We start from the raw sequence: 15,990 nt of genomic DNA, 5'->3' as shown, positions 1-15,990 counted from the left end.
TTATGGACGTTTGGGATTCTTGCCAGGTCCTCCATATACAGAAGAAGTAATCTCCCCAGGATTTCGAATTTCCAAGTTTCATATTATAGCAATTCCGCTTTTCAACAACCTTCCAAACTCTGCAGGTGACCTTATAATACTGTTTATTTTCTAGACTACACGAAGATCCTTCAAGAAACCTGCCCTTCTTCCGCAAAATGGCCACTGCCCATCTGAGTTGTTGTGTGTGTTTTCCGTTATCACTTCTGCACCCCATTCGAGTACTGAAGCACTTTTAACAAAAGGTTCGTAGACAAAGAAGCTGGCCAGTAACCAATATCAATGTCTTCTCCATATCGCAGCCTGCACCATGCATTTGCTTTTTCGGTCCTAACAAAATAATACCCACTCTAGAAGTGATCAAATCCAATTATAAAAAAAAGGGTTCTCTATATTAAGGTTTTACTAACGATATTTGATCATAGGTATAAGATACTAGTACTTTTTGGAAGCTAAGAAATAGACATTAATTAGGAAGGTAAATAGCAAAAAAGAACACACTCAAAATTCTCAGTAAGTAATTACTGTCTTGTTATCAGATTTGGACTCTTGTAGATTGCTCACATCTAACAACGATTTTGGTCGTTTTGGAATGGAAAATATATGACAACCGAACAATTTGGTAATTGTGTGGGAAATTTATGTTACATTCTAGGCACGAATTTTCCAAAATTTGATACCTCATGACTAGCTTGGTCGGCAATTTTGGTATCAGCTAATATATATGGTATTTAAAAGGTTTTGTAAACTCCATGATAGATTGTAGAACGTCTTATAGGAGAAAGAAGGAAAACCACTCTTTAACTCTCAAGAGGATCCAGATGTGATCCAGTCTTATTCATTAATTTGAGTATTAATTTTGCAATACTTGTTGCTTTATTGCTTAGTCTGACATTATATTGTTATATTTAATTGTATTTGTATGGATCATCACTTAATTATGTAGTTAATGATTAGAGTTTAGGATTTTTACATGTAACTAATTAATTAATAATTAAGTTACTACTATATTTTTTTGAGACTTAGTTGGTTTAATGATATAAGGCTCACATTTGTGATATTTTTTTTCCTTTGTATCAAATCTCTTCAACGAAATTAAGTGTTAGGAATGAATCTTTTTTACAATGTTTCCAAAAGATGAGTAATCGTATAGGACAATAATAATAATAATGATGTGTAGATGATATTATAGTACTTACTTATTGCATTGAATTTCAAATTTGACCACACTTATTGCAAGGTCTTGGCTTTGTCCTATGCCACATTAAAACACACACACACACACACACACACACACACACACACACACACATATATATATATATATATTGTATTGAGCATACAAGTACATAATCACATCTTTTTTCCAACTTCTTAATTTCGTCTCCAGCCTTACGTGGAGAATCTTGAAATACACCTGGTCATGGACATTTAGGATTTTTCCCTGGTCCTCCATAGTAGAAGAAATCTCTCCAAGTTTTCGAATGTCCAACTTTAACATTATAGCAATTCGGGCTATCAGCAGCGTTCCCAAGCTCATCAGGAGGGTTTACAACGTTGTTGCTATCGAGCACACGAAGATCCCTGAAGTAACTTGCCCCTCGAAACCCTTCTTCAGCAAAATGGCCACTGCCCATTTGAGTTGTTGTGTGTTGCCCCATTTTGTTCCTGCTTATCACTTCTCCACCCCATTGGATCCCCGTGGCTGTTGCAGCAAGGGTCGTGAATAAAGATGCAGGCCAGTAACCAATATGAGTATGTCTCCCGAATGCAAGCCACCAAGCATCTGTTTTTTGGTCCTAATGAAATTACACCAACTCTATTAAGTTTTGGAAATCCAATAATAAAAGATACAAGTTTAACTGATATTTTATAGCATGTGCAAAAAAAAACTAGTTGTACTTTTTGGAATGAAGAGGAGGCCTGCAGGAAAGAAGGGAAAAAAAAAAAGAGAAACATACTCGTTCGTGCTAAGATCACAAACTATTAACTCTTGAGTATTGACCATTAATCTATGCTATAATATTCTTGATCGATTTCCTACTGATTACCTTCCACATCGATATGGTGATAATATACTGAGAACCATGGTAGGTTGAGGTGGGATGGATTGCTGCTCCCAAAGCCAATGTTTTGGAAACTTGGACAAAGCCAGAGCAAAGCAAGTTGTAGCATCCTGAAGAATTATAACTGTCTGTCTGCAATAATTTCTAACTTCAATAAACACCTCCGTTACCAATTTATGTTGAAACACATGCAAGTTTAACTATATGTTTTGTACACTGAAAGGTTGATCCGGCAAATTAAGATATCAATTGGATGGCAATGGCATCTAGTGACTTACAGTCCAGTAAGTAAAAAGTCTTGCGTTGCTATCTCGAAATAGACCTGGGGAGACCTGTTACAGATGTTAACATTAATATAGATAAACAAAAAATATGACACAAATACCTTCGTTTGATTTTGTTATTTGCATCAAAGTGACAGCTGTATTAGTTAAAGAAATACCATCCAACCAGCTTGAATTCCGTTGGCTTGTAAACCATAGAAGCCTCCTGTAATCCAAATCCCAGCCAAGCTATGTTCATCACGGCTCTGAACTTGGGGTTTCCATGCGTTTATAGTTGCCGTTGCTCCATAAAAAATCTCATTTCGAACATATGCAACCGCATGCTAAATCATTGCAAACGGAAACAAAGGAAAACAATAAAATGGGCTGAAAGAAAAGTAGTAGATGTCAAATGAAGTCAATTGTCTGCAATTACTGTCATGTTAACACATTTTGAGGACTCTCGATCGTAAATTGTTCACACACTTAATGTTATCTAGGTCTATTTGAAATTGTGAACTTGTCATAACAAATAATTCTGTCCAATTGTGTGGGAAATTTTTTACATATAGACATGAGCGTCATACACCATTCTTTTAAAAGTGATCAGGCCCTGTGCAACAAAATTTTCACATTCTTGCTGGAATTTTCGAACATTTGATGCAAGGTCTAGCAAGAATTCTGTAACTGTGCATTGATACCTCATGCTTTGCTCCGTCGGTAATTTGTGTATGAGCTGAGAATTGATGAGGAATACTTTTGATAGAGCTTGCTCTCAGGAAATTTTGTTTCTTGGTTCTTATGATAGGAATAGTTCCATCAGGGCACTCCCCATTCAACTGCCATGGCTGAGTAACTTGTTCTGAATCCTCCTGACTATCGGTAGTGAAATTGAACATCTTGCTCTCACCATCTAGTATTGGGATATAAGAAGGCCTCATCTGCAACATCCAAAATATAGGAACCTATTTTCATCCATAATATAATTATACACATAACTGAATATCTAAGTGCTACTCTGAGAAAAACTTCACATTCTTTTGCTATCAGTTGGAATAAGAAAGACTCACGAATATGGTATGATTCTTGAGCAAAGGATGATCAAATGCCGGTTGATGATAGATATCGACACAATCAATTGTATCACCATCTGGGCTCTGCCATTTACAATAACCATGCATCAATGGATTGAATAAGTGCCTTGCCTCAAGCTAGGGGTTGATACAGAACTTACTTTTTAATTTATACGGACAAGAAAAAGAGCAAAAAATATTAGTAGGTTGCAAAAAAAAAAGGAAAAGACGTGCATGCAGAGAAAACATCATGATGAACAAGGAGCGAGGCAGTTATCAAGCACTGCATATACAAGCACATTGATTACCTTGATGGATTTGAGGGGGATCTTGCTTGCCAAGTTCAATCCTGAGGCATCATATAGACTGAAAATGAACGACAAAATCAATAAAGACTTTCCCTTCATGATCTTCTTGGTACTAAAGGGCGAGTGCCTAATTGATCCAGAGGTTATAGCGTGTCATTGTAAGTGCCCGTGACAAGATGTATTTATAAGCTCTCCACTTATTCGAAACTTGTATACATTGTATTTGTATTTATGTACTGCCTTATCTTGAACTAACTGTTTGTACATTTGTGCAAAACATTAATTAGTGAGAAACATCCTTCTTTTATTAGTTGCTGAAGTGTCAGTTATAAGTGCATCCCAACAGGATAAGTTCGGCATACATTTTGCTACCACTTTTTTTTTCCAACATATATTAAATCACAAAACTGATTTAATATTATCTCACAAAGTTTCTTGACATAATCTTGCATCCCAGCATTGAAAGAGGTATTAGTTCTAAATGTTTTGCTTTTAAAGTTTTAGGGGATAATTTCATAAACCTCCACTGAAGTTTTTGACAATTTCACTAGTCTTTCTTGAAGTTTGTAAAATTGCACAAACCTCTCTTAAGGATAAGGTTTTAATAGCAAAATCTGTCCAATTAGAAAAAGTAATATTAAAAAAGCATTTTAAGGAGACAGATGAAACTTTTATTTCATAAATACCCCTTATAAATATGTATAAGTAGCATTAGTAGAAAAATAAAAAGAATTAAAAGTTAGAAACCATTAATACGCCTTTAATCATTCAAAAAGTTCACATTTAATAAATTAAACAATACAAATAAGCAACAAAACTATACTAATGATTACAAGATTCAACAAAATAGACTAGTTATCTTTTTTAATATGATGTTTGCTATGATTTTTATGATTTTGAACAGAAAAAATTTTGAAATTTGCATTTCTATTTCCTCATTTCAATTTTCTTTGAAGCTCTTAATGCTATGACAATTGTAAAGTAATTTCATGAAAATAAAGGAGAAAGGAGGGAAAAGAAAGGATTATTAATATAGTTTGTTTTGTTGAATTTTGTGATCATTAATATAGTCTTTTATTGTTTATTTGTGTTGTCTAATTTATTAAATGTGAACTTTTTGAGTAGTGAAATGTGTTTATTGATTGTTTTTAACTTTTAATTATTTTCATTCTTTTACTAATACAACTTATATACATGCATAAGGGATATTTATGAAATAAAATATTCATCTCTCTTCTTAAAGTACTTTTGTAATGTTACTTTTTCTTATTGGACCAATTTGTTATCAAGACCTTAACCTTAGGGGATGTAAGTAAAATTATACAAACTTTCGGGGAGGCTAGTGAAATTATTATAAACCTCAGGGTAGGTTTCTAAAATTATCCCAAATTTTAGTGAGCTGAAAATGATTACTACATAATCACATCTATTATGCAGAATAGTAACATACTTATAAGTGAGGAAAAAGACCTCCCATTTGTAAAAAAAAAAAAAAAAAAAAAAGGCATAACAAAAATATAACATAGATTTTGGTAAGAGAAAATCCTTTACCAATACAACCAAGGGTTAAAAGTAAAAAAAATTCATGTGGTATACCTAATATACAGAAAAATCCCCCATGGTTTCAAAACATACAAAATGATACATCATATTTTGAACTAAGTTATAAACTAACAGAATTCGTTAAATTTAATGAAATCCGGTAAACTTAACGGAATCCGGTAAGTTTAACGGTAAAACCATTATTTTTGTTAAGTTTAACGAATTCTGTTAGTTTACAATTTAGTTCAAAATATGAGGTGTCGTTTTGTATGTTTTAAAATCATGGAAGGCTTTTCTGTATATTAGGTATACCACATGGGGTTTTTTTGTTTTTAACCCTACAACCAACCATCTTGACATGGCAAAGTGCAAATGAGCAAATATTCCAGACGCCAAATAGGAGACAAGTTTCAAATTTGGGAGTTACTTCAGAAATGAAAAAGGAGCTTTTGCCTCTCCTCTATGAATTTAAGCTTTCTTTTCTTTTCTGCCCTAACATTTTGTGCTTGCAAAATTTGATTAAGCAATTATCAACACATTTTAGCCGATCTGTTGATGCTAATCATAACGTGCCGCAACATGTGTACTTATCAAATATCCAAAATATGTGTAACGGGCCAAATAAAAAATGAATCTGAGACACCATGCAAGCTTTCAAAGGCAAAGATCTCGCTGTTAGTCTATATTTTTTTTTTTGTAAAGACAATAATACACATCGGAGTGTAGGTTTTCTGGATGCATAACTACAGACTGGCAATTAATTTTAAGGTAAAATACACTTTGCTTCCCATATGGTTTAGCGATTTTTTACATAATCCCTTATAGTTTCAAACATTATATATAACTCATTCATAACTTGGATTAAAGTGTCAAAGTGATGAAAATGATCTTCTATTAAAATTATTCTTATTTAAAAATTAAAATGGTTGAAGTGATCAAAATATATAAACATAATATGCACAATATTTTAACCCCCATATGGTTTTATATTTTACCATATAAACTCCCTTTATGGTTTAGTATTTTATCACATAATTCCTTTATAGTTTTCAAAATATATACATAATCCTCCGTGGTTAATAGATAATTTTCAATTTTATATATGTGTACTTTTAATATTTTAGTTAACTTCGTTATGAAATGCAGATTCCATCATTTTGACACTTTAATCCAAATTATAAGGGAGTCATGTATAGTTTTTGAAATCATAAGGAGATAATATGTAAAAAAATGCTAAACTACGGGAGTAAAGTGTATTTTACCCTTAATTTTGTCAAAAGGAGTACAGAATTTGAGTCGAAAAGCAACAAAATATAAATCATTTAAATGTATTTTGGTTTTGTTTAACTGCACCTACATATCTTTTACCACCCCTTCTTCCTCTATCCAACTTCATGTCATCAATCTTGAATTATACATTTTCAAGGACATTGATCACTTTTTCCTGGCCTTCCGTAGTAAAAGTATTGTCCCGCTTCCGGATGGTGTCCAACTTGTATATTATAACACCTAGGCTGCCGATCATAGACCACAAGGTTACCAGGAGATCTTATAACGTCTGATCCATCAATTACTAGGATGTGTCTGAAGTAATTAACTTGCTCGACGATACATTGTTTCAGCGAACTGGCCACTGCCCATTTCAGTTCTTTTTGTGATGCCCATCTCTGTCATCGTTTACCACTGATTTCGTTTAAAAATGTCCTTTATGGTGGCGTGACCAGATGTATATATAAGCAGTTCAAGTATATGATCCATTTGTTGTACTGTTGTTCCATTCAGACTTTCTTTGTGTTTATCTAGTAGTGATTAACACTTGCCAAACTTTTAATTATTTGCAAGCAACTGTTTTATTGAAATTAATTGATACTTACCAAAGAGAAAAAATATTAATTGGTTGATTACTGAGTTAGTTATTCCATACCGTACCAAGTGGACATTTTATCTTTAAGCTTGCAGATTTTGTTCTTTGCTTGTTTTTGGTAACAATTAATTGTAGTCCTACTTGCAATTCGTTATTTATGGTCAATTGAATCCAATCTATTAATGACCTATCTTTGTTTGGGAAAAAAAAAATATCAATGATCTATCTTGTATAAGTTTATATTAATTGTACCTCCTTTATTTTTTTTTTTTTGTCAATCAACTCATATCTTTCCTATTAATCCTCTTCAATCATGTTTTTTTATTTCCGTTATTGACAGTATATACATTATCATGATTGGATGGATGACACATGTGCAAATTTTGAATTTCAAATTCAAATTTTGCACATGTATCATATATCTAATGGTGATAGTGTATTACTATTATTATTACTAAAATTTGGACAAAATATGCCACGTTAATGCTTATATAGACATTTCTTTTCTTTGATAGGTTACTAAGTTGGCTATTTCAAAAAAAAAAAATTTGTCTATTCTAGTTTTTTCAGTTAGAAGTTCTATCTTTTCTCTATGTAGGAAAAAATTGTGTTTGCTTATGTTTCTTGGTGGATTTTATTCTCTTTTTTTTTTTTGCAACATTTAATTATAGTCATTTATTACTTTCTTATTTATAGTAAATTTTAAACAATTGACTAATTACCTACTTTATATACGTTTACATTGATATTCATGCTTTTCTTTTTTTTAATCAATCAACATTTTTTTAAAATTTTCTTCACTTACGTCAACTATATTTCTATTATTTGATTTGATTATTTATTTGTAATTCTAAAGTTTTGACAATTTTCATTTTTCAATGAATTTATATTCCACAATTTTAGCATATTACTCATACAAGCCCACTTAAACTGTATAAATGGTCAGTCTATCCCCAAAATTTTTTCTATTAGTTTTTATGTTCTCTTTCCATTAGAATTCAATGTAGGCTAAAATGGTATCCATATAAACATGGGACTGTAAAAAGTTCTTCTAAATTACTTTTCTTTTGTTAGTTTTTAATAATTTGATCAAATAATAAGTTCATTATATATTAGTTTTCTTTTTAAATTTTTAAAGTCATAAAAAAATCAAATATTAAGTGCATTTATTTCCTAATATATCTTCTTTACTCTTATGTTGACAAACCACTACTAATTAGAGTAAATATAATTTAATCATGGGATAAGATTCGATTGAAGCTAATTATTAAGTTACTATGAATTAACTATTTTTAATCTATTTAATTTAAATGCTTATATTACAATTAGCATATTAAATTTTATAAAAGAGTATTTTTAGTTATTTTATATCAAAATTTGTTAAAAAAACTAAAAAATTTAGGGCACAAAAAGTGCTATGCAAATACATGGGTGAATAATTAGTATATATAATAAAATAATGTTCATTTAATAGATTGCTGAGTTCGTTACACTAACATTTTACCAAGTAGACTATCTATTTTTTTGCCACGTGGACTTCTTTAATGTTTATGTTTTTCTATTTTTTATTCCTTTTTTTATAACAATTAATTCCTTTGCCTTTTTTACTTCCTTATTTATTGTATGGTTTCTTATTTATAGTCAATTTCAATAAATCTATTAATGATATACTTTATATAAATTTGAATTAATTGTACATTCTTTATTTTTTGTCAATCAACTCATATCTTTCATGTTCTAATCATCTTCAGTCATTTTCTTTGTTTTAGTAAGTTGTTGAGTCAGCTGTGTTTTGTCAAATGAAAATTTTATTTTTCTGCCATGTGAAAAAAAGTTGTTTGCTTATGTTTTTTGGTGGATTTATTCTTTATCTATTTTCGTTAACAATAAATTACAGTCCTTTTTTACTCCTTATTTATAGTAAATTTTAAAAATCTATTAATGACCTATTTTATATACATTTTTATAATTTATGCCTTAGTTTATTTTTTGTCAATAGGTTTCCTATTCTAATTATCTACAATCATATTTTCTATTCCTACTATTGGATAGATAATTTATTACCCTTCTCATAATATGGAAAAACTTTTTCCCATTATTCTATACTTCCTTATTTGTAGTAAATTTCAATTTATTAATTCCCTAGTTTATATAGGGTTACATTTTTTATTTATTACCATTGCTAAAATATGGACAAACTTTTATTTTTTTTAATCATTTTATACTTCTTTATTTGTAGTGAATTTCAATCTATTAATTCCTTACTTTATATACATTTATATTGATCTTTCTTGATTTTTTTATCAATCAACACAATTTTTTTGTTAATTTTCTTCAGTTACGTTTACTCTATCTCTACTATTATAATTGATTATTTATTTATAATTCTAAAGTTTTTATAATTTTCATTTCTAATGAATCTATTTTACACAATTTTAGCATATTAGTCTTACAAATATATTTAAATTTAAAAAATTGCCCATCTAAATTTTATAAATAGTCATTCTTTCCTAAAGTATTCTATTAATTTTTATATTCTCTCCATTCAAATTCGATACAGGTCAAAGTAGTATTCATATAAATATAGGATTGTAAAAGTTCTCCCAAATTATTTGTATTAGTTTTTAATAATTTGAGCAAATAATAAGTTCTTCATCTATTATTTGCTCTTAAATTTCTTTTTAATTGTAAAAGAATCAAATATTTTATTGCATTTAATATATTTCCTTCACTTATATCATGAGTTACCACCATTATTTAGATTAAACATAATTGAATTACGGCATAAGATTTGATTGAAACTAATTATTGAGTTGTTACAAATTAACCATTTTTAATATGTTTAATTTTAATGTTTGTCTTACAATTAGTATATTAAATTTTATAAAATAGATTTTTGAGTACTTTTATAACAATTTTTGTTCAAAAAAATAAAATTATAGAACATAAGCTTGTAACTAAAATTAATACTTACCAAACTTATAATGTTTTTCTTTTTTTTTCTTTACCAAACTCATAACTATTTGTAACTAACTGTTTTATTGAAATTAACTGACCATTTTAACTTTAGAGGCATGTGTCCTAAAGTTTTGGCCTTTATAGACGTCATTCCAATTTTTTGGATTTTTTTGCTAATTCAATATACTTGATGGAAAACCAAAAAACAGATGGTCAAAATTTAATTGGTGTCGATCAAATATGACTTTGTATTTAGTTCCCATTGTGAAGAATAATTAAGTTGGCACTGTTTGGCCTTTTGGCTATTAGGGATAATGATTTAGAGTAATTGTTTCGACTCCAAATAGTAGTGCCAAATAAGGATTAATTTCAGTTTGCACCCATTGACATGTACTTGCTCTTACTTTCCTATGTAAACTTAATTTTAGGTAAATGTAATCTAAGGTCTAGGATTCATCCCATTTGGATTCAACTGTTAATATCATAAGCAAAACAAATAAAAGTAAGAAGGGTGCAACCAACCAACAATTGTAAGAAATGCACACTAGAAGGACTAATTCCACTTTGTACCACTAACTTGTAATATACTCTTTGATTTGTAACATTTGGGTCCAATCCTTAACATTACTAAGCAAAAGTTATGGAAGCTAATTCTTTTTACTCTTGAATTGACATTTTTCTAAGGAGTATTAATAAGGTCAGGCTAGTCCAAGTTCAAGCCTATCATGGTTCAATAAAAAAGTTCAAGCCTATCATCTTTAAAAAGTTATGCCTGACTCTTGTATATCAAGCTAAGCTGAGGCCTTCAAATGAGGCCCGATTAATTGTAAGCTAAGTTTGGACTAAATAAGGCTCAGCCAGATTAAAGTTTGGCCCAAGTAATCAAGTATATATGTATATATTTTTATTTAAAATGATGTATATTGTTCAATAATTCTTCAAAAGAACAAAGTTAATTCTTAAGTTCTCTATTAACACAATTCACTTAGAATAAGTTGGTCGTTTTCTTAATAGTAGTAATTTTCTTTCCTTTCCTTTGAGCCCTTGTAGTGCTATCTTTGTTTAGTAACAATTCACTTAGAATATACATTGGCCTGAAGGGACTTGGCTTAGGGATGCGGACTTTGCCCTTGGCTAAATGTCTTTTAATAAGATTCAACTAAGTTTGAATAGACATTCGAAGAGTAACTTTAACATTTTTGGTTCGACTTTCAAATTTATCTTTTAAGTTTCCATTGAAAAAAAAAAACCTATTAAACTTGAGTAAAAATAGAGAAACCGCAAGGGAAAGTAAGGTTCCGTTTGATAAAGCTATATTTGAATTCTAAAGTCTGAAATCTGAATACTGAAATAGTTAATTTACTGAATTTTAAGTACTGAAAAGAAATATATGAATGTCTGAATTTTACTGTTGAAGCTATTTATACTGTTTGATAAACATTTATAACTGAATGCTTAATAAGTTAAATTTAACAATTTTTTCCTTATATCTTTTCATCCAAAAAAGAAATAGAACATATGATTTAATTAGTTTAAAATTTTTAGGTATGAAAATGACAATATTTATTTTTAAATCAAATTAATATAAAAGATGAAATATATTATATGATGAGTATGGAGAATATGTGAAAGTCATTAAAAATGCAGAAAAGAGAAATAGAAAATCATTAGATAGAGAATGTTAAGTTGTTTAATTAGATAAGAATTTTGAATATAATCAATAAACAAGGGTAGATTTGGTAGATAAGATAAGGTAGTTAAAGTAATTCTATTGATTCTTATCAGAATTAAGCATTCAGTTAGGATTCTTGTGTTGAAAAATACACACAAATTCAGCACTACTTAACAAATTCAGCAAATGGATTTTCATTTATTAAACACTCAAAACATCTGAATGTCTAAAAAGTTCAGATTCAGCACTTTTTTATGTTATCAAACTGACCCTAAATCTTGTTTCTCCCAATTGGGTTTGTTTGGATTGTTGATTATTTATAAAAATTTATTTGCTCGAATAATCAACACAATTTTTAATTACCTTTATCTTACATATATCACATCAAGAAAGTGTTGGAGTTTTTATTTTTCAAAAAATTATTTGAAATAATTTACTATCCAAACACAATTTTACATGTTGAGTACTATCACAATAATAATGTATTCTCCAATTTAGGCCTTGCTTGCTTACAAATTATGAATTTTGAAGTCGGACACTAATATTTCCTTTTAGTTTAAAGTACAGTTGGCAAAGAGGTGAACAGTAAAAACCATATGAAAAAATAACATTGTGCTTAAAACAATCTTTGGATCACTTAAACAGCATTTAACAATTTAGCCATTTTTTTTAGGGAAATAATCATTCGCGAATGATGAGATTTAAGGCACTACATCGAGATGATGATACATACTTCCCTACGTGATGAAAACATGAAATAGAGGGAAGTAATCATTTTGCTAGAAATTTGCAATTTGCTGTGGCATAGTAAATTAAGTAATAGAGAAATGTCGAGGTTGTTTGGTCGGGGGGCGGGTGGGAGGTGAGGAGTAATCTTTTTTTTAAAAAATTTGCAATTTACAGTTGCATAGCAAATTAAGTAATGGAGAAACTCGAAGAAAGGATTTGGTTGGATGATAAGAAAGATTGTAAATAAGAGATTTTGAGTTCCAATCCTTCCACTTGCCCAAAAAAAAAAATATATATGTTGATGAAGAAAGGAGTGGAAGCAGAACTAATTACTACAAAGACTTTCTGTAATGTAACACGGGAAATGGCAAGGTTTACTTTTCTTTTTTCAAAGTACGTATATCATAAGCAGTTGTAATTGCAATAATGAATCTCAATTTGTTATATTTCCTTGGACAAGCAAAGCAATGATTACTCATGCCACTTCTTGTTCCCCAGATCGAGCCAAGATTTGATTGAAACGCTTTCCAATTTTAGATTTCCCTAAATTAAAAAGTCGTCGCTTCAGACAATTATTAGGTCCTTACTCTCAAGATAGGTGCGATTTCTGAAGTCTACGTTTGGTTTCACTTTTAACATGCAGAAAAACTGGGACATCATAACTCACACCTCATAGTTTTTTTTTTAAAGAGAAAAAAATGTACATGAAGATTTGCTTTTCTTTTATTGTTTAGTTCAAGCTGATTTTCAAGTTCAAAGGAGGAGCAAACTTGTATTTTACGGTTTTTGAGTAAAGAAAACTAATGCTCAATGATGCCAGATATCCACACAAACTATCACATGACCATTATTGTTGCTCTGCCAATAAAGTCACCATTAATATTTAGTACGTGATAGGGATTTCGGATGCTTCAATCTGCTAACAACATGTACGAGACGAGAGAATACGAACAAGATTGTATTACCTTAAGTAGATTTGATAGGAGTCTTAACGCTTAATTGATTCAATTGTCTCTTAACCTCGACATTGTGGCTAGCAATGGGCAATTTGGGGGCATCGCATAAGCTTATCATGAATACCATCACCAAGGAATACAATGCTCTCTTGATCTTTATGTTGCTAAGATGCAAATCCATAATTATTTCAAACTGTGGAGTTGTGCATTATTGGTGTTGAGTAAGTGCATATGCAAGCTCTACAATCCGGCAAATGCAACAAATTGTTCCACACATGTTAGTGATTGCAACCTTTCGCATCCATTAAGTAAGTAGATTAGGAGCCAAGAAACACATGTTTGTGATCTAAATTCAAGTGTCAGGTATCAGAGCTTAGGTTTCAGATCTTTGTAGCGTATCCTAGGGTTAAAAGTTTAGGATGTCGGACCGTGAAACTAGTTTGAAAATTTAGTAACAGCTTGTAGGGATGAAAATCGGAGCCTAGGTTTAGAGATTTATTTTGGGAGATATTTGAGAGACTTTACTCTCAAGAATAGTGACTGGATAACTTAGTTATTCCTTAAGTGATATTGAGCGAGTTAGCATCTTTAAGTTTCTAATCCGGAAATTGTGGTTGTTTTGCAGGGATGGAGAATGGAAATAGGAACCCTGCTGCTAATAGGAATGGTCATGCAAATGGCCATGTACAGCCTTCTAGGCCTATTTATTACCGAGCTCGTGACGGAGAAACTCGTGTGTGCTACTCGCCTTCTTTTGGGATTCCTCGATGCCCCTGTAGGGTGATGTACGCGTACCCTAATGACCTAGTACTATCACTGGACGACGAGCGTCGTCAGTTGGTAAGTACCAATCGAGCGTTACATCAGGAGTTTGAGAACTTGAACTTTATGGTGGATGCTCAGAAGGATAGGATTGCAGAGTTAGAGGGGATGGTAGCGAACGAGATGACTAAGGCTGAGGTCGCTCGTGATGAGCTTCAGAGGGTTAGAGCTCGACTTACTAGGATAGGCGAGGAGGTCCGGGATGGGGCTTTCGAAATTTTGGCAGGCACTTCTATGTTGATTGATGATATCATGGACGTTGTCCAGAGCCCGGTTCAGGAGGAGGATCCTGAGGAGGAAATTCCACCTGGTAACCCTACTGTGGACTAGATCCAGAGTGATAGAGCCTTTTGATTGATATAGTTAGAATTAGCGGGGGTAATGTTAGTGCTGAGGCCATTGTATTTTTGTATGACTGTGTGGCCTACTTTTGAGGCAATTAACTTTACTTTAGTCGTATGTGACTAAAAGTACTTTTGTGGTACCTGTGTGCTATATTTTTATACTCCCCCATGACTTATTAATTGTATAAATTTTGAAGTGTTAATGAATGTAAAATTATTGTTGATTCTAATGTTTCTTGATTGGCTCTTGTTTTGAGTATTTTTTTTTTCACGTAATTGATTTATTTTTTACACTAGACACAACTAGGCTAATGGAAGGACGAAGAAGTGGTCGAGGTCATGGGCGAGGGGCTAGACAAGCCCAACCTCACGGGAATGATCAGGGATCGACAATTGGACCGACCCAAGGATAAGAAAATATAGAGGGTAATCAAGTGGCTACTGCCATTAATAGGATAACTGATATCCTTGAAAGCTTAATTGAGAGACAGGGTCCAGGACCACTTAACCAACCTAGGGAACATGATAGAGGGAAAGACAGAGCTTTAGAGAGGTTCCTGAAATTTAACCCACCTAAATTCACTAGTGAACCTGATCCTGAGGTAGCGAAGAATTGGTTAGAGAGGATGACAAATATATTCGCCTCCTAGATTATACCGACAATAGGCGAGTAAAGTTTGCTACTTTTCAATTTGAGGGAGTGACACATGCTTGGTGGGACATGATAAGGGGAAAGTGGGAGAGAGGCCAAACTCCTTGGACTTGGGAGAATTTTACGAGGGAGTTTAATGAAAAGTCTCTTCCGCCTTTAATCCAAGAAAAGATGGAGGATGAGTTCATCAAGTTGAAACATGGAACTCTTAGTGTAGCGGAGTATGAAGGGAAGTTTACTAAGTTTTCTAAGTACGCTCCTGAATTGGTGATCAATAAACGGAAAAAGATAGTACGGTTTGTACAAGGGCTTAATGTAGAAATCCAGGAGGGTTTGGCCGCAACCCAAATCTCTACATTTTCTGAGGCACTAGAGAAAGCGCAGAGAGTCGAGAGTGCAAGAATGCAAGTTAGGGACTTCCACAATAAGAAAAGGAACTTTTCTAGTCCTATTTCTGGAAAGGCTAGTAAGAGTACCCCACCTTCTAAAAGGGAAAAAGGAATGGGAGGAGTGGAGATACCTAGTACAAAAAGGGGGACTCAAAATAGAGAAGGTCCCAATGGATGGAATCAACTGAGAGGAACACCTTCTAGTGGTTCGGCAGTGACACCTCAAGTTAACTGCAGTTACTGTAGTAAATCAAATTACTCGGAGAATGACTGTTGGAGAAAGTCTGGGAGGTGTTTGTTCTGTGGTAGTGTC

At 31.8% G+C, this 15,990-nt stretch overlaps 1 protein-coding gene across 1 annotated transcript; it reads right to left on the bottom strand.

Annotated features, from left to right (window-relative positions):
• Nucleotides 1–1,353: 1,353 nt before the first annotated feature.
• On the bottom strand, nucleotides 1,354–3,908 carry LOC113722853 (protein neprosin-like). Its single transcript, XM_027246079.2, has 7 exons — nucleotides 3,750–3,908; nucleotides 3,439–3,525; nucleotides 3,070–3,309; nucleotides 2,548–2,712; nucleotides 2,384–2,437; nucleotides 2,091–2,237; nucleotides 1,354–1,838 (listed from the first exon to the last, which is right to left on the bottom strand). The coding sequence occupies exons 1-7, from the start codon at nucleotides 3,846–3,848 to the stop codon at nucleotides 1,461–1,463; spliced, it is 1,170 nt and encodes a 389-aa protein (XP_027101880.1). The 5' UTR covers nucleotides 3,849–3,908; the 3' UTR covers nucleotides 1,354–1,460.
• Nucleotides 3,909–15,990: the final 12,082 nt, after the last annotated feature.

Source organism: Coffea arabica, chromosome 2c, assembly GCF_036785885.1.
Source record: "Coffea arabica cultivar ET-39 chromosome 2c, Coffea Arabica ET-39 HiFi, whole genome shotgun sequence".
Lineage (NCBI taxonomy): Eukaryota > Viridiplantae > Streptophyta > Magnoliopsida > Gentianales > Rubiaceae > Coffea > Coffea arabica.
The sequence above is the reverse complement of the archived record's forward strand: the minus strand, read 5'-3'. Positions and strand labels throughout refer to the sequence as shown.